We start from the raw sequence: 24,002 nt of genomic DNA, 5'->3' as shown, positions 1-24,002 counted from the left end.
GCAAAATCTAAAGCAGACCCGCCAGAAAGAAGCAAGCGCTAAAACTACCCCCATGACTTCCGGTATACGCTCCCTAAAAAAAAGGTATAAATATGAAAAGGATCAGCTAATTGTAAAACAGTAAAAAAATAAGTAAAAAAAAGTTAGCTCAATTAGAATACATACAGAGCAGAACAAAAGCCGGAAAATATATATTAAAAAAAAACCACAATAAACCTCAAACTCATGAATAGACACAGCAACAAAAAAAAATAGGATTATTAACATAAAGTGATTATAAAAAGCAAAACAGAATAAAATTTTAAAAAAACTACAAAATTTAAGGCCGCACAGGAAATACGTAAGATGACAAAAGGGAAGTAACCACCCAGAATCCCCTGGGAAAAGAAAGAAATGACGCAGTTAAAAAGAAAGTTTAGCAGCCATATTAAGAAATCAAAAGTAAACTTTTCTGCCCAAATAGGGCACAGAAAAGTTAAAACCAACCAATTCACAGCCTCCGATCAACGGAGAAAATTAAAAAAAAAGGCAATTAAGATGTTGAAGATGAAAGTTGATCCAGATAACTCTGGGCATCCGATGGAGAATCAAAAAAACGAAGGGCTCCATCTAACATACGAATCCTTAGACGTGCAGGGTACAGCAGCGCTGGTCTTAAATCCATCTTATAGAATTCCGACATCACGGATCTGTAACGGACCCGTTGGTCCCAGATTGGTTTACTGAAATCTTCCACGAATCGGAACTTAAGATCCGAAAAATCAATGAAACCTTTAGATCGAGCGAATCGAAACAGTCTCTCCTTGTCTTGAAAGTAATGAAAACGTAAAATAACATGCCTAGGTCTATCTGACCTAGACGAGTATGATGGGATTCTGTGAACACGATCCAGTAGCGGTGGTTGGTCAGGAAATACAGTAGGGAATGCATCTTTTAAAAGTTGAGAGAAATATTTCATGGGGTTGTTAGCTTCAACGGCTTCTCTCACACCGATCATTCGTAAATTCTGCCGTCGCATTCTAGATTCCAAGTCAGAGTTTTTAAAAGTCAAAAAGTCAAGTTTCTTCTTCATTACATTAATTGTTTCTTCGATTTTCCCCATCTTAAGCTCACTTTGTTGCGCGAATTTTTGAAGATCAGATATAGCCGACTGATGTTCCGCAATACATGTTTGCATCTTATCAATTAAATCGGCAATTTTCTGGAAATTAGTTGAGATTTCCGCATGAATCAGGTCTTTAACAAAGCCTGCAATTTCCGTACGAATCATCTCCCTAACAGAGGTTGAAATTTCCCTCTGAATTAACTCCGATATCGCTTTCAAAGTCACCGGTGATTCAGTCGGAGGGAGATCCGTAGCTTTCGGTTTAGCCGAAGGTTTACCATCCTTGCCGTTTTTCCCGTTCTTAGACATAGCAGATCTAAGTATCCTCCAATTGTCAGAGAATTCAGTTTAATTCAAAGTATTGTAAAAATTGATGCCTTAATGGTTAATTAAAGTATAGCTGACCATAGAGTAAAAAAACTCAGAGGTAATGGAGCGAGTCAAGAACGCGACTTCACTCCATGAGCGCTACCGGAAGTCTCCGGCATTTCTTCTGATGAGCAATTTCTCTCACATGTGGATGGGCTGAATATATTGGATGAAGTTACAATTCTTCTCACCCTATCTCCTGTCTTTGCTGTATCTGTTCCTGGATAAGGTTTTCCATTCCAGGATATCAGAGATGTTCTGCTTCAAAGAACAGGGATGCTGCCCTCAGCTACATCCATGCTCACCACATCTTTCCTCCAACTTAACTTAGAGTTCCTCTTGTCCTCATCTACCAGCCCATGAGCATTTACATCCAATACACCATTCTCCATAACTTTAGTCATCTTCAACACAATCCTACCACCGAACACATCCTTACCTTCTGCCCACTCCCCACTTTCCTCTGTGATTCCCTTGTCCATTCACCTGTCCCCACTAACTCCTACTTGGCACATATCCCTGCAAGCAATAGAAATGCTACACCTCCCCATTCCTATCCTCCCTTAACTCCGTCCTTAATTGTTTCCATGAAGCTTTGTCTAATTGAGACGGGTGTTTGATTCGGCCAAAATGTACTGGTCCCAATATGTCCCAATTAACCAGAATCCACTGCAATAACATTTCATTACTGATCATTAGATTTTGTTTCATTTTCCCGCAGATTTCTTATATTCTTCAAGATTGGTGGCTGTCTTATTGGTAAGTATAATTTTCTTGATTTGTATAACTTCTTTTAAGTTTGTTGGAGTAATCCCTGAATTAGTGCCAGGAAGATGATTTGTGCCTTTTTATCTATTTTGAGCATGTTTTTCTGATTGAAAGGTACGTGCTTCTATGTATGATCATTCTCTGCTGTGTACTTCATTCCGATTTCATCAACAGGCCCTGGTTTTAGTCCTAACTGCAAATGAGATTGCCTATTCATAGCTTTTGAATCTCCTATCCTGAATCACATAACATCCTGACGTTATAATTATAATTAACATCTGTACCACAAAAATGCTATGCAATAAACACCTCTAACAAGAGATTCTAACCACCTACTCTTGACCTTTGGTGACATTACCATTGCCAAATATACCATTATCAATATCTGGGGGTGGTGGGGGGAAGTGAATCATTAATCAGATGGCTCCAAGCTCCAAGAACTGAGTATACTATGGCAGGTGACTTAACTACTGACATCAGGGGCACATCTACGGAAAATAGCACCAATGGCAAGCACTGAAATTGCACCCCTGTCCAAACATCTGACACTCATCTTTTAGATAACTTTACCATAATATCAGCTCAAAACTACAAGTCAAGCTCGTTAATCTTTTAATTAACAAATTATGGCACTACATGAAAATTATAACTGCACCTTCCTTGCTTTCACTGATGCAAATTGGTCTATAATGTGATCAAAGTAAGTTTTTTCAGTTTCTTCTCTTTTTACACTCAGCAGAGCAAGATCACAGAGTCTGCCTTGACCCATGGAGGCTCTCAAATCCGAAAGTATTAATTTTAACTTGCTGAATGATCTCTCACAGCTGGCGATGGAAGTTGTGATGGTTAGCATTATCTGAATAGTGATGTGAAGATTGGGGAAGATGCGCTCATCTCCGTACTGAACAATAAATTCAAGAAGCTCTTCAGGTCTTGAGATTTTCATGTTGACCTGCCTTGATAGCAACACTCTGCAATCCAAAATTTCTCTAGATAGCTGCTGTCCATCAACATCAGAGCTGTACAGTTCACCCAAAATTTCGCACTTCTTCTTTAGGTCGTTACTCTCGGCGTCTTAACACAGTCCCTCGACATCGAGAAGGAACCCAAACTTGGCATCAGTGTCATGCAAACGAGCGAACCTTTCAAGCAACACACATAAAAGTTGCTGGTGAACGTAGCAGGCCAGGCAGCATCTCTAGGAAGAGGTGCAGTCGACATTTCAGGCCGAGACCCTTCGTCAGGACCTTTCGTCCATTTCTGTGTGAAGACGGTCAAGTGTTCCGTTCATGACTCTTTCCATTTCCTCCTTAGCTGTTAACCCAGCGTCTCTCAAGTTCTCAACAGCCATTCATTTCTTTCGTCTCTGATGTCTTTCAACTTCAATATTCCATTCTTGACAGAGACCGACTCCTCCTTCGAGTGACTCACTGACCAACACTTCTCTTTCATCATAAAAATGATCTCGGAGGGCTTTCAAATCCAGGGCAACATCATGGAAGTTCATGCTAGGATCCTGCAGCCTGTTTTGAATACAGTCAATGCAAATGAGTACTTTGTTCCAAAATCCTAGCAAAATCAGAAAATCATAACTCAACATGCGGTTGTACAACTGCCTTGCGTTACTTCTTGTTTCACTGGTCTCATTTTCATTGTTTTATCCTGTCCTGGAGAACTTGAAGTATCTCCTCAAGGTACTTGTTGACAGGCTTCACTGCTTCTGTCCTTGCACTCCACCTGGTTTCGAATTCCGACTTAACAACCACACTGTGCTGAACGAGAGAAAAACGCGTAGAGAGCTTCGATGGTTCCAAAAAACGTGACCATCATTGTATCCTGCTTGGCTGCATATAACCCACCAAGTTGAGTGAGTGATTTTTGCAATTCACAAACACTGCCAGGTTGTTTTTCTCATTTTATCTTTGATGAACACCACTTCTGTGTCCAGCCATCACAGCAGCGTTGTCATAGCACTGTGACGGATAGTCTTGTAGCTCCATTTCTTCCTTCTCCAGCTGTTTCAAGATGTCTTCAACCAAGCTCTCAGCATCTTTCTGGCTTATCTGGATAAAACCAAGGAAGAACTCTCTAACACGGACTGTTTTCCTCTCAAAATCAACTTCCACATACCTCACTACTTCTGACATCTGCTCACGGTGTGCCTGATCAGGTGTTGAGTCGAACATGAGACCATAGTACTTGGCTTTACGAATGTTTCTCAGTAAACTCTGAAGAACAGTGGATGCCATCATGTGGATGAATTCGTTCTGGACACCCGGTGAAAGATACGACGTGGATCTAGGATGACTTTCCAAATGAGTGAGGTGTTCTTTTATGACAGAATCAAAGATGGTCAGTAGTTTCAGTAAGCCAAGGAAGTTTCCCACATTGGAGTCATCGTTTAGCTGAAGTGACTGCCTGTGTCCTCGCAAAGCCAGGTTCTGAGTTGCAAGGAATGTTATGCAGTGAAGGATTCTTGTCAAGATATCACGCCACTTCTGCTTTTCCTTCTCAATCTGTGACTGAAATACCGCGTCAATAACTCCTCTGTTTCCAGCTAAATTTCTTTCCATTTCTTTCAACTGCGTGAAGCATTCCCAATGATTCTTGGCATTTTCATGAACACTAATCCTTTCAGGTGCTTTCCACTGGTTGAATCCACTTTCCTGCTCCAATGAGGATCGATGGTCTGACCAGGAATAGAGAAGACAACAGATACAAAATGCAGACTTTTTAGAAGGGAAATAGACCAGCCATGAGCGAGTCACTTCCTCACCACGAACATTTCCCAATTTCCTCTTGAACCAAGTCTTGATCATTCAGCGGTTATTTGTTGGTAGGAAAGGCCCCTCACTCTTCTGGAAATACTGCGAACCCAGCTTTATTATTTCTGTTCTCAACACGTCAGGCAGAATTGCTTTTCCAGTATCCTTGTCGAACTTCAGAAGTCCAATGTCATGCTGTTCAATCACTTCTGGTATGACAATTCGAGGCCCTTTGACACCATCCAGTTCACTAGGTTCAGTGTCATCAGGTTCAATCTCGTCAGCTAAAATCTCGTCGATAAACTCAACATCACCACCACCACCACCACCATCGTCTTCCCCTCCTGTCATGTCCACGTTCTCTGTGGCAACCTCACTCTTAATCTCATCATACTCGGATTTATCTGACTTGACTTCCTCCTCGGCTTGTGACGCATTTGTACTTGATCCACCTTTGGATTCTAACAAACTTGTAGTAGGTGCAGGCGACTCCATGGAACTACTTGTTCCGGGATTTTCGAAGAAGGGCATGAAGAACTTGCTCGACTTCTTGGCTTCCTCCGCCTCCAACTTTCGTCTCTTCCATCCTTCAGCTCCACTTGCCGCCTTCTTCTTCTTCATGGTATTCTTACACAATGCTCTGAAATAAGGCCATCCTAGTGCTTCTCACCCATGATAATCAAAGACAGATCATACTGTACATCTGAAGAAAATTCTTTTTTCACTATCCGAGGATGGCTTGTCTGACTTTAATAGAAACTGCTCAGTGATGCCTCCCTTCAAGTGGCACCCAGGGTACGTGCCATACCTGCCATACCTTAGATACGCCACTGACTGACATCCCAAGACAGTTCTACCGTGTGCTATAAACCCAAGTCAGAAATATGGAATAATCTCCACCTGCCTAGTGGAATGCAGCACGAAGAAATCTCAGAAAACTGGACTGCATCTATGACCAAGCAACCATTTAATTAGTACCCCCATCAGCTACTCTAAATATTCATTCCCTACACCACTGGCACACAACAGTTGCAGTGTGCAGCATCTAGAACGTGCTTTGCAGTTGCTGGCATAGCCAGCTTCAATAGCACATCCCAAACATAGAGTTATAGATATGTACAGCACAGAGATGAGCCGTTGACCCAGCTCATCCATGCTAGCCCCTTTGCTTATTTATGCTAATTCCATTTGCTGGCATTAGGCCTATATCCCCCTACTCCTTCCCTATCCAAATGCCTTTTGAATGTTGTACTTAACTCAGCCTCCAGCACTTTCTTTGGCAGCTTATTCCATGTAATCATGTAAAGACCTCAATTGCTTCTGAAAGTCCACATACACCCAGTGGCCACTTCAATAGGTACCTCCAGTATCTGATGAAGTGGCCACTGAGTATGCTTGTGGTCTTCTGCTGCTGTAGCCCATCCACTTCAAGGATCAGTGTGTTGTGCATTCAGAGATGCTCTTTTGCACACCACTGTTGTAACACATGGGTATTTCAGTTATTGTAGCCTTCCTGTTAGGTAAGAGGTCAGAGGTCAATCTCTCATTAACAAGGCATTTTCACCCCACAGACCTGCCAGTCAACAGCTGTTCTTTTTGTTTGTTTTTCTCACTATTTTCTTTAAACTACAGAGACTGTTGTGCTTGTAAATCCCAGGAGATCAGCAGTTTCTGTGATTCTCAAATCACCCCAAAGGCACCAGCAATCATTCCATGGTCAAAGTCACTTAGGTTACATTTCTTCCCCACTCTAAATTTTGGTCTGGACATCAACTGAACCTCTTGACCATGACTGCATGCTTTTATGACTTTGCATTAATGTACAGGTGTACCTAGTAAAATGGTCACTGGATGGCCAATTTATTAACATGGACCTTGATGTAAGTAACATGGACCTTCTGTACCTCTGTGCATGATTTTGGTCACCTTATTCTGAAAGCTGAACAGGCTAGTTACTGTAAACATTCCCACTATTACTTATCCATGTAGCCTCTCTGATCAAATGAATATTTCCACCTAGGTTTATCTGGAAATGCAGCACTTCAGTGTATCACGTTCATTGAGCTGCCTCATAGTTATTCCCTTGTATTCCAATCCCCATTGTAGATTTGTAAAAATATAATCACGTAGAAAGTGGCTAATTAAAACATTACTATCAACGAATTCTTTTAAAAAATTGTTGTTTGTACTGGTGAAAAGAACAAATCAAATTAATTTTTTTCACAGATGTATTATGATTTATATTAATATTCTGTCTCCCCAGTAATTTTCAAGTTTTTTAAGTTCTGCAACCCTTAACATGCACCTTTGGATTCTTGACAAATGTATATTCATTCTTGAGTATTTCCCACAAATATGATAACTCACAAAATATTTGCATATAGATTTTATGCATTTGTAGCTTACAAGATCCTAGACTAAAAATTTGAATATTGAAGCAGTGTACTTAACAGCGTAGTGAGTTCACAACAAGATAGGATAGCGTAGAAGGCACACACAAAAAAAGTTACTTTTGAACCAAGTTTAGTTTTGCTACTAAAATACAACAATGTGTTACTATTGTGTTTTATAGGGCTACGAACCAAGAAAATCTGAATATTACTGAGGGAGCTAGTCCAAATAACACAACCCAAGTACTGGATATTGACTTCTACTTAGGAACATATGCAGGTAAATAGAGAAGCTAGTGAGTGGGTATGCTCTTAGTACTTTTTTTAAACTGGAGGTCAAACAGATGACCTGTTGCCTTACTTCCGTTCCTTCGTTTCAGCAAAGGAACATAATGGAAGTCTAAGTTCTCTTATCCAGCACCAACTGTTCCTCTTCCCTCCTCTCGAAGAACTTTCAGGAATAAGTCCATGTTTTGTAAAATCTCAGTTATAAAACAAAATATTAAGAAAAAAAAGTGTATGAAAGATGTGACTGCAGTAACCCAGGTAAGATGATAGAACTTCAGTACTTGGAGAGAAAATGCAGATGCTACTGTATTTCGCATGAAAATGGGTGACACGGGGGCGGAGCTGGAGCAAGAGGTGTGCGAAAGGAAACGAGGAAGAACCAGAAATAGATCAGAAGGAGAGCGTGGGCACTGCAAAGGAGATAAGGGTTGTCTGAAAATGAAAACATCAATGTTCATATCATTGGCTAATAGACTACCCAGCCAAGATATGAAGATTGCATTCGTTTGTATTGGGTCGCACCCTGGCAGTGGAGGCGGCTGAGGATGAACAGTTCCATGTGGGGATGGGAAGGGGAGTTAAAATGGCATGCATCTGCGTGCTCGGATGGCTATTGTGGACAGACAACAGGTGCTCTTCAAGCTGGTTGCATAAGACATAGGAACAGAATTAGGCCATTTGGTCCATCGAGTCTGCTCTGCCATTCCATCATTGCCGATTTATTATCCCTCTCAACCCCATTCTCCTGCCTTTGATGTCCTGTGCTTGGTCCTGCAGGGAAGAAAATATTAGAAGATTAGAAGCACCATAAGCGGTAGATAAGGTTGAAGGAGATGTCTGTGAATCGTTGCCTCACTTAGAAGGGCTGCTTAGGTCTCTGAATAGTGGTGAGGGAGGAGGGATAGGAACATATATTGCACTTCCTGCTGTTGTAGGAGTAAGTGTCAGGTGGTGTGTGGGGTGGGGTGTGGCAGATGAGTGGTCTAAGTAGTCATAAATAGAATGGTCCTTGTATAAGTTGGAAAGGGCTGGGAAGAGAAAGATGTGGCTAAAGTCAGGACCTTGTTGCAGCTGGCAGAAATGACAGGATGGTGTGCGGGATATGGAGCCTAACAGAGTGAAGTGTGAGGATGAGGAGAACTCTGTCTGTTCTGTTGAGGAAGAGAGAGCAGAAACCTAGGAAATGGAGGAAATTCAAGAGAGGGCTCCATCAACCACAGTGAAAGGGAAGCCATAGTTCCATAAGAAATAGCAGCAGAATTAGGCCATTTGGCCCATTGAGTCTGCTCTGCAATTTCATCATGGCCAGTCTGTTATCCCTCTCAGTCTCCAATCTCCTGCCTTGTCCTGACTAACCAAGAATCTATCAAACTCTTCCTTAAATATACCCAAGAACATGACCTCCATAGCTGCCTGAGGCAACGAATTCCCCAGATTTATTACTCTCTGCCTAAAGAAGTCTCTCCTCCTCTCCATTCTAAAAGGATGCCCCTCTATTCTGAGGCTGTGTCCTCTGGTCTTAGACCCCACCACCATTGGAAACATCCTATCCACACCCCCTCTATAAATGGGTTTCAATGAGGTCACCCCTCATTCTTCTGAATTCCAGTGAGGCTTACAAATTACAACAGGGTGGGGGGTGGGGGGCTTCAATATGCAGGTAGACTGGAAAATTCAGGTTGGTGCTTGATTCCGAAAGGGGGAGTATTTCTAGAGTGCTTACGAGAAAAGGGTTTTTATATGGTTGAGCACACTAGAGGATCACCTATACTGGAATGAGTGTTGTGCAATGAACCAGAATTGACTAGAGACCTTAAGGCATATGGACCCTTAGGAGCAAGTGATCATAACATGATTGAATTCACCCTGAAATTTGAGAAGGAGAAGCTAAAATCAGATCTATCAGTATTAGACTGGAGTAATGGGAATTACAGAGGCATGAGGAAGGAGTTGGACAGAATTGATGGGAAAAGAACACTGGCACAGATGACGGCAGAGCAGCAATGGCTGGAATTTCTGGAAGTGTGTTGGAAGGCAGAAGATATATACATCCCTAAGTGGAAGAAGTATTCTAAAGGAAAGATGACACAACCATGGCTAACAAGAAATATGAAAGCTGATGTAATAGTGAATGAGAGGGCATATAATGGAGCAAAGATTAGTGAGAAGTTAGGGGATTGGGATGCTTTTAAAAGCCAATCAAAGCTGAAAATGTCATCAAAAAGGTAATGATTAAATATGAAAGTAAACTAACTAATAATATTAAAGAGGATACCAAAAGTTTCTTCAGATATATAAAGTGTGAAAGAGAGGCGAGAGTGGATATCGGACTGCTGGAAAATAATGCTGGAGAGGTAGTAATGGAGGACAAGGAAATGGCGGACATAATGAATAAGTATTTTGCATCAGTCTTCACTGTGGAAGACGCTAGCTGTATGGTGGAAGTTTCATGTGGGTCAGGTGGTGTGTGAAGTTACTATAACTAGAGAGAATGTTCTTGGGAAACTGAAAGGTCTGAAGGTAGTTAAGTCACTTGGACCAGGTGGTGTACACCTCAGAGTTTTGAAAAAGATGGCTAAAGAGATTGTCGAGGTATTAGTAATGATCTTTCAAGAACCACAAGATTCTGGAATGGTTCTGGAAGACTGGAAAATAGCAAATGTCACTCCACTCTTCAAGAAGGAAGAGAGGCAGAAGACAGGAAACTATAGGCTAGTTAGTCTGACCTCAGTGGTTGGGAAAATGTTGGAGTTAATTATTAAGGATATGGGTACTTGGAGGCACATGATAAAATAGGCCATAGTCAGCATGGTTTCCTCAAGGGAAAATCTTGCCTGACAAATCTGTTTGGAATTCTTTGAAGAAATAACAAGCAGGATAGACAAAGGAGAATTGGTTGATGTTGTGTATTTGGATGTTCAGGCGGCCTTTGACAAGGTGCCATACATGAGGCTGCTTAACAAGCAAGGAGCCCATGGTATTACAGGAAAGATTCTAGCATGGATAAAGCAGTGGCTAATTGGCAGGAGGCAAAGAGTGGGAATAAAGGGAGCCTTTTCTGACTGGCTGCCGGTGACTAGTAGTGTTTCAATAGGGTCTGTGTTGGGACTGATTCTTTTTAAGTTATATGTCAATGATTTGGATGATGGGATTGATGCTTTGTTGCAAAGTTTGCAGTAGATATGAAGATAGGTGGAGGGGCAGGTAGTTTTGAGTAAGTAGCAAGACTACAGAAGGACGGACAGATTAGGTGAATGGACAAAGAAATGGCAGGTGGAATACAGTGTCGATAAGTGTACGGTCATGCATTTTGGTAGAAGAAATGAAAGGGCTGACTGTTTTCTAAATGAACAGAAAATGCTAAAAACTGAAGTTCAAAGGGACGAGTTCTTGTGCAGGATTCACTAAAGGCTAATTTACAGGCTGAGTCTGGTGAGGATTGCAAATGCAATGTCAGCTTTCATTTCAAGAGGACTAGAATATAAATGCAAGGATATAATGTTGAGACTTTGCAAAGTCAGGCCTTACTTGGAATATTATGAGCTGTTTCAGACCCCTTATTTTAGAAAGGATGTGCTGAAACTGGATGCAGTTCAAAGGAGGTGCATGAAAATGATTCCAGAATTAAACGGCTTGTTATAAGAGGAGTGTTTGATGGCTCTGGGATTGTATTCACTGGCATTCAGAGGAATGAGGGGTAACCTCATAGAAACCTATCAAATGGTGAAAGGCCATGATAGTGTAGATGTAGAGAGGATGTTTTCTATGGTGGGAGAGTCTAAGACCAGAGGACACACCCTCGGAATAGAGCGGTGTTCTGTTAGAATGGAGATGAGGAGGAATTTCTTTAACCAGAGAGTGGTGAATCTGTGGAACTTTTGCTACAGGCAGCAGTGGAGGCCAAGAATTTATGTATATTTCAGGCAGAAGTTGATAGATTCTTGATTGATCAGGACATGAAAGGATATGCGGAGAAGGTAGGAGATTGGGGCTGAGAGGAAAATTGGATCAGCCGTGATGAAATGGCAGAGCAGACTCAGTGGCAAAATGGCCTAATTCTGCTCCTATATGTCATGATCCTATGGTTTTAAAACGGCATGCTTCTCCACTTATCTTGGTATCATCAGCAAACTTGGTCACAAAGCCATCAATTCCATCATCCAAGTCATTGATATATAACATAATAAGAAGCGGACCCAATACAGACTCCGGTGGAACACCACTAGTCACCAGCAGCCAACCAGAGAGGGCTCCCTTTACTTCCACTCTCTGCCTCCTGCAAATCAGCCAATGCTTTATTCATGCTGGTATCTTCCCTGTAATACCATGGACCCTTAACTTGTTTAAAGTGGTACCTTGTCAGAGGCCTTCAGAAAATACAAGTGCACACCACCAACCAATTTCCCCATTGTCTATCCTACTTGTTATTTCAGCAGACTTATCAGGCAAGATTTTCCCTTGAGGAAACCATGCTGGTTAAGACTTATTTTATCATGTGCTTCCATGTGTGGTGAAACCACATCCTTAACAACCAACTCTCTCATCTTCCCAACTACTGAGCTCAGACTAACTGGCCTGTAATTTCCTCCTGCATCTCTCCCTTGAATGTTTCCTCCAGAATCATACCAGGATTAATTGATTCTTGAAATATCATTACAAATGCCTCCACAATCTCTTTAGGCAATTCTTTCAGAACCATCTAGCCCAGGTGATTTGTCTACCTTAAGACATTTCAGTGTCCCAAGAACCTTCTCCCTAGTATTGGTAACTTCCCACACTTCTGCCCTTGAACTTCCAGCATACTGCTGGTGTGTACCACAGTGAAGACTGATGCAAAATACTTATTCAGTTCCTCTGCCATTTCCTTGCCTCCCCTGCTATTACTACTTCTTCAGTATCATTTTTCTGCAGTCTGATATCCACTCTCGCCTCTCTTTTACGCATTATGTATCAGAAGAAGCTTTTGATATTCTCTTTAATATTATTGGATAGCTTACCTTTGTATTTCATCTTTTCCTTCTTTGTGACTTTTTAGTTGTCTCCTGTTGGTTGTTAAAAGTTTCCTTATTCTCTAACTTCTCACTAAGTCTTGCTCTGTAATATGTCTTCTCTTTGACTTTAGTTTTCTGAGGAAGGTGGACATTTCAGATGTCATGGAAAGCATGGCCTCATCTGAAGAGGAGATACAGCAGAAGTAGAAAACCTGGGAGAATGTGATGGCACCCTTACAAGAGAAAGGGTGGGAAGAGGTGTTTTCAAGGAAACTGTTGGAGTCAGGGAGTTTGTACTAATTATTATTTGATAAGTTTGTCCCCTGAGATGGAGACAGAGAAATCCAGAAAAGGATGAAAAATGCCATAAATGGTCCAAGCAAATTGGAACAGGAGTAGAAGTTAGTAGCAAAAGTGAGTTTTGCACAGGTGCAGGTAGCAGGGCTATAGAATCAGCATTGAAATGGAGCGAGAATTAGGAGGTCATACGAGAGGAGTTTCGGAATAAGAATCTCCATATGCCCAAGTGAAAATTAGGCATAGCTGGGGTCTATTTGTGTGCCCATGGCTATACTTTTTAATTTATAGGGAGTGAGAAGAATCAAAGGAGAAGTTTTTCAGGGTAAGAACAAGTTCTTTTAGGTGGTTGATGGTGTTGGTAGAGAGGTCTGGTTGGATCTTTGTTGCAGAAAGAAATGAAGGGCTTGAAGACCTACCTGATGCGGCATGAAGATGCATATATAGTGAAGACGAAGTAGTGGGAGGCAGGGAATCAGAAGTTGTCAGAGTGGTGGAGGCAGGTAAGGTATCCCAGATGTACGTGGGAAGTGGCTGGACAAGGTAAAATAGGAGTCAAGATATGAATAAATAGGTTCAGTGGGGCGAGAGCAAGCAGCCCTCACCCCACCACACCTCACTCACAAACCTTTGGCCTCCTCCACTCATCCACCCCTCCCTAACCCCGCTGCAACTCCAGGAAATGCATCACTTGTTCTGGCATCTCCTCCGTCACCACATCCAGGGATCTCAGCAGCCCTGCCAGGAAGAGCAATGATTCATCTGCACTTCCTGCCTACTTCATTTGGTGGTCTCCTCTTCATCAGCGAGACCAGCCACAGACGAGGTGACTGGTTTGCAGAGCAGCTGTGCTTTGTCCCCAGAGTCATCCTGAACTCTCAGTTGATTTTGATTTCAACTTATCTTTCCAATGCCTGACAAACCTGTTCACCTGGATATGAACGCTGAACTTTCCTATTTCATGTAACCTTTACTTTCTGCTCCTGTGTTCTCGTTGCGTCTTCCTCTTCCCTCTCCTCTTCCCTCTCCTCTTCCCTCTCCTCTTCCCTCTCCTCTTCCCTCTCCTCTTCCCCACCCCTTCTCCCCCTTCCCTCCCTCCCTCTTTCCTCCCTCTCCTCCTCCTCCCACCCTCGGCCTTCTCTCCCACTTTTGTTTTCTTTCCCACACTCCCCCACACCCCTATCACCTGCTTTTGTCCCTAGCCCTTTCCTGGTTTTATCCATCAACTGCTTACACATTTCATTCACTGGATCCCCCTCCCAGGTGGCTCTATCTGCTCTTTTTCTCTCCCTCTAAGGTCTGCCATTATTACGTTCCATACCTTAGATTCTACTACTTGTAGCCTTTGTGTATCCTCTCACCAACTTCTATTCTTTCTCCACCTTCACCCTCCCTCACCTTCTTCACTGCTTCTACCTAGCACCCACCCACCTCTGTTGCCAACTCCACATCCTTCATTCCCCACCTGTCCATTAACCTCACCCCTCTTCAATCCACCTATCATCTACTAATCCCTATCTCATCCCTCTTCCTCTCCTCCTTACACAGGCTGTCTTCCCATAAGTCCTGATGCTTGTTCTCAGCCTGAAGTATTGACAGTTCCTTTTACCGCCCCCTACCTCTCCCTCCTCCCACACCCCGCCATGGATTCTGCTCAATGCACTGAATTCCTCAGCAGTTTGTTCCTTTCAGGCCGATTTTTCTCGTAATCAGTAGTCAGTACAGCCAATGAAATTATGCCTTCTGAATCAGAAACAGGTTCCATGGGCAGTTTCTCAACATCTGTGGTTTAAGGTCTTCCATTAAACTCCTCAAAAAGTCCAGAGAGGGAATGCATCGTCATATGGTGTCAGTGAGCTTCGCTAAAGTTCAGCTTTTCCGACCTCATTCGGGTGTCCTAAACACTTACACTGTTGTACAGATAAAAGTCTGCTGGAATTGATACTCCTAGTAATGAGTTCTGGCCCATAGGAAGGCAGTCCTGTGAAGCCTACAAAAATCTGCACCTAAGTTCAAGTTTTGAAAAATAATGTTTCAGAAAACTGCAGATTTGTAATGTAATTTCTTGTTTACTGTAAATACTAATAAGTAAAACTATTACTTTAGAATCAATTAATGAGCTCAACTGAAGATTTTTTTTTACTTCCTCATCTCAGGTTTAACAATAGCTGTGATACTCTTTGGAGTGGCCAGAAGTTTGCTAATTTTCAAAGTATTGGTTAAGGCATCGCAGGATTTGCACAACAAAATGTTTATGTCCATTATAAGAGCTCCGGTTTTATTCTTCGACAAAAATCCGATAGGTAAGGTTTAAGTTTATGTTACTTTTCAACATACTGTTTCCAAAATTTTTAGACCAGTATGGCAGAAAAAACTGTGATTTTGTTTGTCATTATGTTCAGCAGCCACAAGGGGATGATGTTCTCTATGTTTAGTAGGTGTTGCAAAATATTACTATTGTTTGTATGATTGAATAGAGTGCTATGCATGCCAGTTACATAAGCTTTAGATAAGGCTTAGCCTGATCAACGGTAATTATTAGTGACTTAAGTGTTAAAAAAACTTATGGTGGACAGTCCTTTTGAAGAATTAAGGTCTTCTGTAGCATTCAGAGGAGAAAGTAAAGCTCAAATTTTTGCTTTCTTAAAACCTGATTTTATCGTCTTTGAAGTGTTGATTAATGTGGATGCATAAAGCCATGTTAACTTATTATAGCAAGAATTCTTATCTGCTGATATTAGGTGTGTGAAGCTGAATTTATTTAGAATGAAACTTAGCTATTTTATCTTTTAAACTCCTAAATCTTTTGCTTCTCAGGTTTATTATCACTGACTTGTATGACATGAAATTTGTTGGTTTGTGGCAGCAGTTCAGCGCAGACATAAAATTTCTAAAAATTACAGAAGTCAATATAATGCAAAAAATGGAGGTGGTGTTCATGTACCATTCAGAAATCTGATGGCAGAGTGGAAGAAGATGTTTCTGAATTGTTGAGTATGGGTCTTTAGACCCCTGGACATTCAGGCACTCAATATGAGCATAATCAAGGTATTGATGGTGACTTCAGGAAGGGGAGGCCAGGGGAACACACACTAGTCCTCATTGGGTGTGTCAGCGGTAGAAAGATTGAGCAGGTTCAAATTCCTCAGCATCAAAATCTCAGAGGATCTATTCTGGGTCCACCATGTTGATGCAATAATGATGAAGGCATGCCAGTGGCTATACCTGAGTAGGAGCTTGAAGAGATTTGGTAAGTTACCAAAGACTAGCAAATCTCTACTAAGTACTGTGGAGAGCATTCTGACTGGTTGCATTACCATTTAGACTAGAAGGACCGAAAGGCCTGTTTTCTGTACTGTAGTGTCCTATGGTTCTATTTGGCTTGGAGACACCAATGCACAGGATCATAGGACGCTTCAGAGAGCTGTAGGGTCAACCAGCTCCATCACAGGCACAACAAACCCCACCATCAAAGACATCTTCCAAAGGCAATGGCTCAAGAAGGTGGTATCCATCATTATTGACCCTCACCAGCCAGAACCTACTCTTTTCTCATTACCGCCGTTAGGCAGCAGTTACAGGAGGCTGAAGATCCACACAGTGTTCTGGGAACAGCTTTTTCCCCTCCACCGTCAGATTTCTGAGAGTGCAGGAGCCTGAAGATGCACACTCAGTGTTTTAGGAACAGCTTCTTCATCTCTATCATCAAATTTCTGAGAAGTTCACAATTACTCTAAACACTATTTACTTGTTTTTATTGCAAAGTAGTAATTTGTTATTCGTGCACTCTACTGCAGGTACAAAAACAATAAGTATCATGATATTTTTCAGGGATAATAATTCTGATTCCCTATGGTAGTAATGAGAAGAGGGCACGTCCTCGATGGTGATGCTTGCTGCCTTCTTGGGGCACTGCTTCTCGAAGGCATCCTCAGTGGTGGGGAAGGTTGTGCCCATGCTAGGGCTGGCTGACTCTACAACACTTCTGTGGTTCTCTTCATTGGCGGCTCTGTATCAGGCTGTGATACAACCAGCCAGAATGCTCCCCATCACACATCTATAGAAATTTATAACATGACAATACCAGATCAGAAAAGGTTCATCAGGGAGGAGCAGTGCAATCTTAGAAGCTAAGATGGACTCCATGATTGCTTGACTAGGTAAACTTCTGATTGATAAAATCACTTAAAAACTGCTGGGCTCAACAATGCTGATGTGAGTTACAACTACATGAAACCAAGTGGGCTACGTGGAGTTCCCAGCGGTATCCTGGTATCCTGCACAGACCAGCTGATGGGAGTATTTGCAGACAATTTTTACCTCTGCCTACACCAATCTGAGGACTCCTCACACCTTGGTCATTCTCTCTTATCATTGGGCAGGGGATTCGAAAGCTTGAGAACCCATACCAGCAGTCTTAAGAATAGCTGCTATCCTGCTGTACTAAGACTCCTGAACTGACCTCTTATACAGTAAATTCTTGACCTCTCAGTCGACCATATCATGGCCTTTGCATTTTATTTGTCTACTTGCACTGCATTTTCTTTGCAACTGCACCTGCATATTCTGTGTTCTTTTCTTTCCTTTTGTGTTACCTAGTTGTTCATGGTTGATGAAAACAGGCATCCTATATACATTCTCGGTACTGTTGCTTTCAGGTATTAATGGTGCTTGTACCCTGAGGTCCCTCTGTTCAACAACCTCGGTCTCTATTACTTATGATATATATTCTACCCTTGTTTACCCTTCCAAAGGTGCATCACCTTGTCAGGCTTAAATTCCATCTGCCATAACACTACACAACTTTCCAGATGTTGTACACCATGTTGTAACCTTAAACAACTCTACTTACTATCTACATTAGCAATTTTGTGTCTACTACAAGTTTGTGAAGTTTACAACCCACTTCACAAGAGAGGAGCTGATATTGATGTTAAAATATGGAGGTAAATATTGAATGGGATAAGCATAGTGAGAGAGAAGTATTTAAAGGGTTTATCATCTTTGAAAATGGATAATTCACAAAATTTGGAAGAAATATAGTGTAGACTGCAAGAAGAAACAAGGACAGAGATTTTGGTGGCTTGTGCTATACAATTTTAGTATTTCCTAGTTACAGGATGGTGCCAGCAGATTCAAGTAAATTTAACTTCAAACAGTTCATAGAGTAATGGAGTTGTACGGCACAGAAATGGGCCTTTCAACCACACTCATGCATTCTCCTTTCCTATCCAAGTACCTGTACAAATGCCTTTAAAAGCTGTAATTGTATCTGCTTCAATCATTTCCTCTGATACTATCTCCCATAAAACCACCACCCTCTTTCCCCACAGATCTTTAAATTTCTCCCCTCTCACTTCAAACCTATACCCTTTAGCTTTGGATTCTTCAACCCTAGGGGAAAAAAAAGATTCTATCTATACCCCTCATAATTTTATACACCTGAATAAAGTTACTTGTCAGCCTTCTACATTGTAGAAGAATGTATCCAGACTATCAAATCTTTGTTATGCAACATATCTCAGTGATAGTAATCCTGAATCTGGTTCTGATTTATGGATGATAGGAAGAAAATTAGTGAGAGAAAGAGGACTATAAGTGAAAGGTAAAATGCTTACAGTCTTCCACTGAAGCAAATTTGGATCAGCAAATTTGTAGAATACACCAAGATTGAGGATATACTGGACAGTGAGGAAGGCTATCAAAGCTTGCAGTAGGATCTCGACCATCTGATAAATGACAGATAGAATTTAATACAGACAGGTGTGAGGTGTTGCACTTTGCAGTACAGATCCATAATTCCTCGAAAGCGACATCGCAGTTAGATAGGGTTGTAGAGAGAGCTTTTAGCACATTGGCCTTCATAAATCAAAGTATTGAGACGTTGTGTTGAAGTTGTATAAGACATTGGTGAGGCCTAATTTGGAGTATTGTGTGCAGTTTTGGTCACCTAGGTACAGGAAAGATGTCAATAAGATTGAGAGTGTATGGTGAAAATTTACAAGCATGTTCCTAGACTTGAGGACATGAGTTATAGGGAAAGGTTGAATGGGTTAGGGTTATTCCTTGGAATGTAGAAGAATGAGGGGAGAATTGATTAAGGTATACAAAATCATGAAGGGTATAAATAAGGTTAATGCAAGCAGACTTTTTTCACTGAGGTTGGATGAGACCAGAACTAGAAGTCATTTGTTAAGAATGAAGGGCGAAAAGTTTAGGAGAAACTTCTTCACTCAGAGAGTGGTGAGAATGTGAAACAAGCTGCCAGAGGAAGAGGTGGATGCAGGTTTGATTTCACGGTTAAGAGAAGTTTGGATAACTACATGGGTGGGAGGGGTATGGAGGGCTGTGGCCCAGGTGCATGTTGATGGGAGTAAGCAGAATAATGGTTTGACATGGATTAGATGGGCCAAAGAGTCTGTTTCTGAGTTGTAGTGCTCTATGACTCCCTGAAATCTTGACAGAGTGTTCCGAAAGAAAATAGAGGTGAACCTTGTTCCAACATGTCGTTACTTAATGCAACAAGAAATAAAATCAGATGATTTTGAGTTCATCTAGGGTGGCACAGTGATGCATGTAGTGTAGTTGCTGCCTCAGTGCTTTAGTGACTGGATTCAATCCTCACCTCTGGTACTGTCAGTGTGGAGTTTGCTCATTATCCTTGTGACCAGGTGAGCTTAACTCTGGGTGCTCCAGATTCCGTCTACATTAAAAAATTGTTGGCCGGTAGATTAACTGTCTACTGTAAACTGCCCTGAGTGTTTAGATGAGCAATAGATTTTTGAGAGAGAGTTGCTGGAAACGTGGTGGGTAAAATGTGTTGGGGTAGGATTAGTTTAAAAATGAGTGCCCAATGGTCAGTGCAGAGTCGGTGGGCCAAAAGACTGATTTCCATGCTTTATCTCTTCATGAGTTACTCTTATCTGTTTGTAATCTGCAAACCACTATATTAAACAAGAGGTTTCGAAACTGTCTACCTATTGCCTTCCCATTCCTTCAATAAATATTTGAAAAATTAAGGCAGATAACTGAAATTGGGATCTTTCATCAACTTACCTTTAAAATTTATACTTACAGGTGTGCTTAGGTGATTAAGTAGTCTAAGAGAACTTACTTGAGTGATTTGTGTCCACTGAGAACATGAATTAAATGATGTATTCCATCCCGGAGATAGTTTTATCTGAATAACATCGTGCTGTAAGACATTATGGGAAGCAAGGGAAAACGTTACTAGGCCTTGCAGAGCTGTTTGAATCTTTGTTAGCAATGGATAAGGTATCTGAAGTTTGTTGTTTTTGTTGAGTGCCGTCAAGTCGTCATTGCTCATTGCGACCGTTTGGATAGTGTAATCGTCCATAGGGTTTTCATGGCAAGATGTGGAAGTAGATTGCCAGGCCTTTCTTCCGTGCAGATACTACTGTTGCCCAGGTTGGGACCCGGCCATGGGTAAGTTACTGGAGGAGGTACTAAGAGAAAGAATCTATCTACATTTGGAATGGCAAGGATCGATTAAGGATGGTAAGCATGGCTTTGTGCATGGAAAATTGTCTCACAAATTTAAAAGATTGATGAGGGTAGGGAGGCATTGTCTACGTGGATTTAAACAAGGCTTCTTAAAAGATCCTTCATATTGATTGTTCTAGAAGGTTAAATCACATGGAATCAAAAATGACCTAGCCAATTTTGTTCCTGGATGGGTACATGGAGCTCAGAAAAATAGAGGGCTATGATAAGCCTAGGTAGTTCTAAGGTAAGGACATGTTCGGCACAACTTTGTGGGCCAAAAGGCCTGTATTGTGCTGTAGGTTTTCTACGTTTCTAATTGCATTCAAAATTGGCTTGTTGGAAAAAGCCAGAGAATGATAATGGAAGGTTGTTTTCAGATTACAGGCCTGTGCCCAGTAGTGTACCACAGGAACTGATGCTGTGTCCCCTGTTGATTGTCATTCATGTTAACGATTTGGATGACAAAGCTGATTAGTAAGTTTACGGGTGTCACATGAGGGCGTGGTAGAGGCAGAGATACACTTTCAACATTTGGACAGCTACCGTGCATAGGAAATGTTTAGCGTGCTGTGGTCAAAAAAAACACAGACAAATGGAACTAGCTCAGGTAGGCAACTTCCTGACGTGGACAAATTTGATTAAAGGGTCCTGGATAACTCTGGAGCTCTATTTCTCTACTGTATACTTTACAACACGGCACATAATGAATGAACGCTTTAGGAAAGTCAATTGGTACTTCTACAAAAGTGGTCATACTTGCTGGGCTCATGTTACCACTTGCATATATTTATGTAGAACAATCGCCAGAATGAGTCATATTGATATCTATCAGACATTCTGAAATATGTTTTCCTCTATTATTTCTGCATGATCTGTACTTCTAAATCTGGACAGAATTGAAACACTGAATTCTGCTGGAAGCAGCTGAATTGCTCCCCTAGTTTTGACATAATCATACTCATAGTTATTTTCTCTGCCACAATTTTCAACCATTTCGTGAACAAGTTTGCATTGCAAGTTAAATTTACATATTCTTAGTTTTGTGCTTTCTGTTTCTCCTGTTTTGTCAAGAGCCTTCTGAAAGCTAAATAAGCAATATCATTGACCTTCTGCTCATTCGATAAGTACACAAAGAGTACATATCAGACAGTGCATCAGTGCAGCTCCAACTACGTGTAAAAGCTGGACACATGAAGCAACCAATCAAATTGCTCCTCATTTACCAGTTTATGCATTTACACATTTTTCCCACCTGAACACCATGACTTCAGTGTGCACTGTTCCCAAATGCAGTGCAAATACTCATCTAGGCAAGTCCAGCTGCTTTCAGATGGTGTTACCAAGAATGACAAAGGCATAAGCTTGGGAACACCACTGCCTGCAGGTTTCCTTCCAAATCACGAGATCTGAATGTAATCATCATCACAAGATCTAAATCATGGAACTCCTGACCCAACAATACTGTGAGAAAGCCCTCATCAGATGACTGTAGTTGCACAATAAAGCTGTTTAGAGTTGACTAATAAATACAAGATTCTTTACCTACAGCACTCACATTCTGTATATGGGATGTAGTTTACAAAATCAGTTGCGGATGTTGAGAGCTTAACTACACTAATTTTGTTCTGCAGAAATGTAGTCACCCCTCATTCTTCTGAATTTGAGTGAATACAGGCCCAGAGCCATCAAATTCTCTTCATGTGACAAGCTATTCAATCCTGGAATCATTTTCGTGATCCTCCTTTGAATCCTCTCCAGTTTCAGCACATCCTTTCTAAGATAAGGGGCCAAAACCTGCTCACAATACTCCAAGTGAGGCCTCACCAGTGCTTTATAAAGTTTCAACATTACATCCTTGCCTTTTCTAGTCCATTTGAAATGAATGCTAACATTGCATTTGTCTTCCTCATCACAGACTCAATCTGCAAATTAACGTTTAGGAAATCCTGCGCAGGGGCTCCCAAATCCCTTTCCATCTCAGTTTTTGTTTTGTATTTTTTCTCCATTTAGGAAATAGTCAACCCTTTCATTTCCTCTGCCAAAGTGCCTGACCATACACTTCCCAAGACTGTATGCCATCTGCCATTGCTTTGTCGATTCTCCTAATCCTTCTGTAGCCTCTCTACTTTCTCAAAACTATCTGCCCTTCCAGCTTTATTCATATTGTCTACAAACTTTGCAACAAAGCCATCAATTCCATTATCCAAGTCACTGACATAAGAAGTAAAAAGAAGCGGTCCCAACACAGACCGCAGTGGAACACCACTAGTCCCCAGTAGCTAAGCAGAGAAGGCTCTCTTTATTCCCACTCTTTGCCTCCTGCCAATCAGCCACTGCTTTATCCATGTTAGTATCTTCCCTGTAATACCATGGGTTCTGAACTTGTTTAGCAGCCTCATATGTGGCACCTTTTCAAATGCCTTCTGAAAATCCAAACACACAACATCAACCAATTCTCCTTTGTCTATCTTGCTTGTTATTTCTTCAAAGAACTCCAACAGATTTGTCAGGCAAGAATTTCTTGAAGAAACCGTGATGACAACGGCCTATTTTATCGTAGCCTGAGACCTCATCCTTAATCATCAACTCCAACATCTTTCCAACCACTGTGGTCAGACTAACTGGCCTATAGTTTCCTGTCTTCTGCCTCGCTCCCTTCTAGAAGAATAGAGTAACATTTACAATTTTCTAGTCTTCCAGAACCATTCCAGAACCTAGTGATTCTTGAAAGATTTTTACTAATGCTTCCATAGTCTCTTCAGCCACCACTTTCAGAACTCTGGGGTGTACACCATCTGGTCCAGGTGACTTATCTACCTTCAGACCTTTCAGTTTCCCAAGAACCTTCTCTCTAGTATTGGTAACTTCACACACTTCATCCCCCCGACACCTGGAACTTTTACCATACCGATAGTGTCTTCCACATTGAAGACTGATGCAAAATACTTATTCAGTTTGTCCACTATTTTGATTTCCCCCTTTACTACTTCTCCAGCATAGTTTTCCAGCAGTCCAATATCAACTCTCGCCTCTCTTATGCACTTTATCTGAAGAAACTTTTGGTATGCTCCTTCATATTATTGGCTAGCTTACTTTGTATTCCATCTTTACCCTCCTAATGACTATTTTTGTTGCCTTCTGTTGGTTTTTTGAAAGCACCCCAATCCTCTAATTTCCCACTATTTTTTGCTCTGTTATATGCCCTCTCTTTGGCTTTTATGGTGGCTTTGACTTCTCTTGTTAGCAACGGTTGTGTCATCTTTCTTTTAGATAATTTTTCCTCTTTGGGATGTATATATCCTATGCCTTCCGAATTGCTTCCAGAAATTCTAGCCATTGCTGCTGTGCCATCATATAGGGTGGTAGGCATTCTTGATGGTGCTGCAGTGTGTTGTTTCCTCTGGTACTACAGGTGATTTGTTGATGATTATTATGTAGTGACTTTTTCATGTTGGCCTGGTTAGAATGCCCCAAAATGATGGTGAAGACGTCAGGGTGTGCTGTTTCATGTGTGTTGATCCTG

The 24,002-nt window shown here is 41.4% G+C and overlaps 1 protein-coding gene across 2 annotated transcripts in view; it reads left to right on the top strand.

Annotated features, from left to right (window-relative positions):
- Positions 1-24,002, top strand: part of abcc4 (ATP binding cassette subfamily C member 4 (PEL blood group)) — a 349,901-nt gene that overhangs the window by 203,384 nt on the left and 122,515 nt on the right. For both annotated transcript variants that reach the window (XM_063048526.1, XM_063048527.1), the window contains exons 17-19: positions 2,196-2,233; positions 7,580-7,677; positions 15,130-15,276. In XM_063048526.1, coding sequence (XP_062904596.1) covers positions 2,196-2,233; positions 7,580-7,677; positions 15,130-15,276 — 283 coding nt within the window. The remainder of the gene's footprint in view (positions 1-2,195; positions 2,234-7,579; positions 7,678-15,129; positions 15,277-24,002) is intronic.

The sequence above is a fragment of the Mobula hypostoma genome, chromosome 5, assembly GCF_963921235.1.
Source record: "Mobula hypostoma chromosome 5, sMobHyp1.1, whole genome shotgun sequence".
Lineage (NCBI taxonomy): Eukaryota > Metazoa > Chordata > Chondrichthyes > Myliobatiformes > Myliobatidae > Mobula > Mobula hypostoma.
Note: the sequence above shows the minus strand (reverse complement) of the source record. Positions and strands in the feature narration are given on the sequence as shown.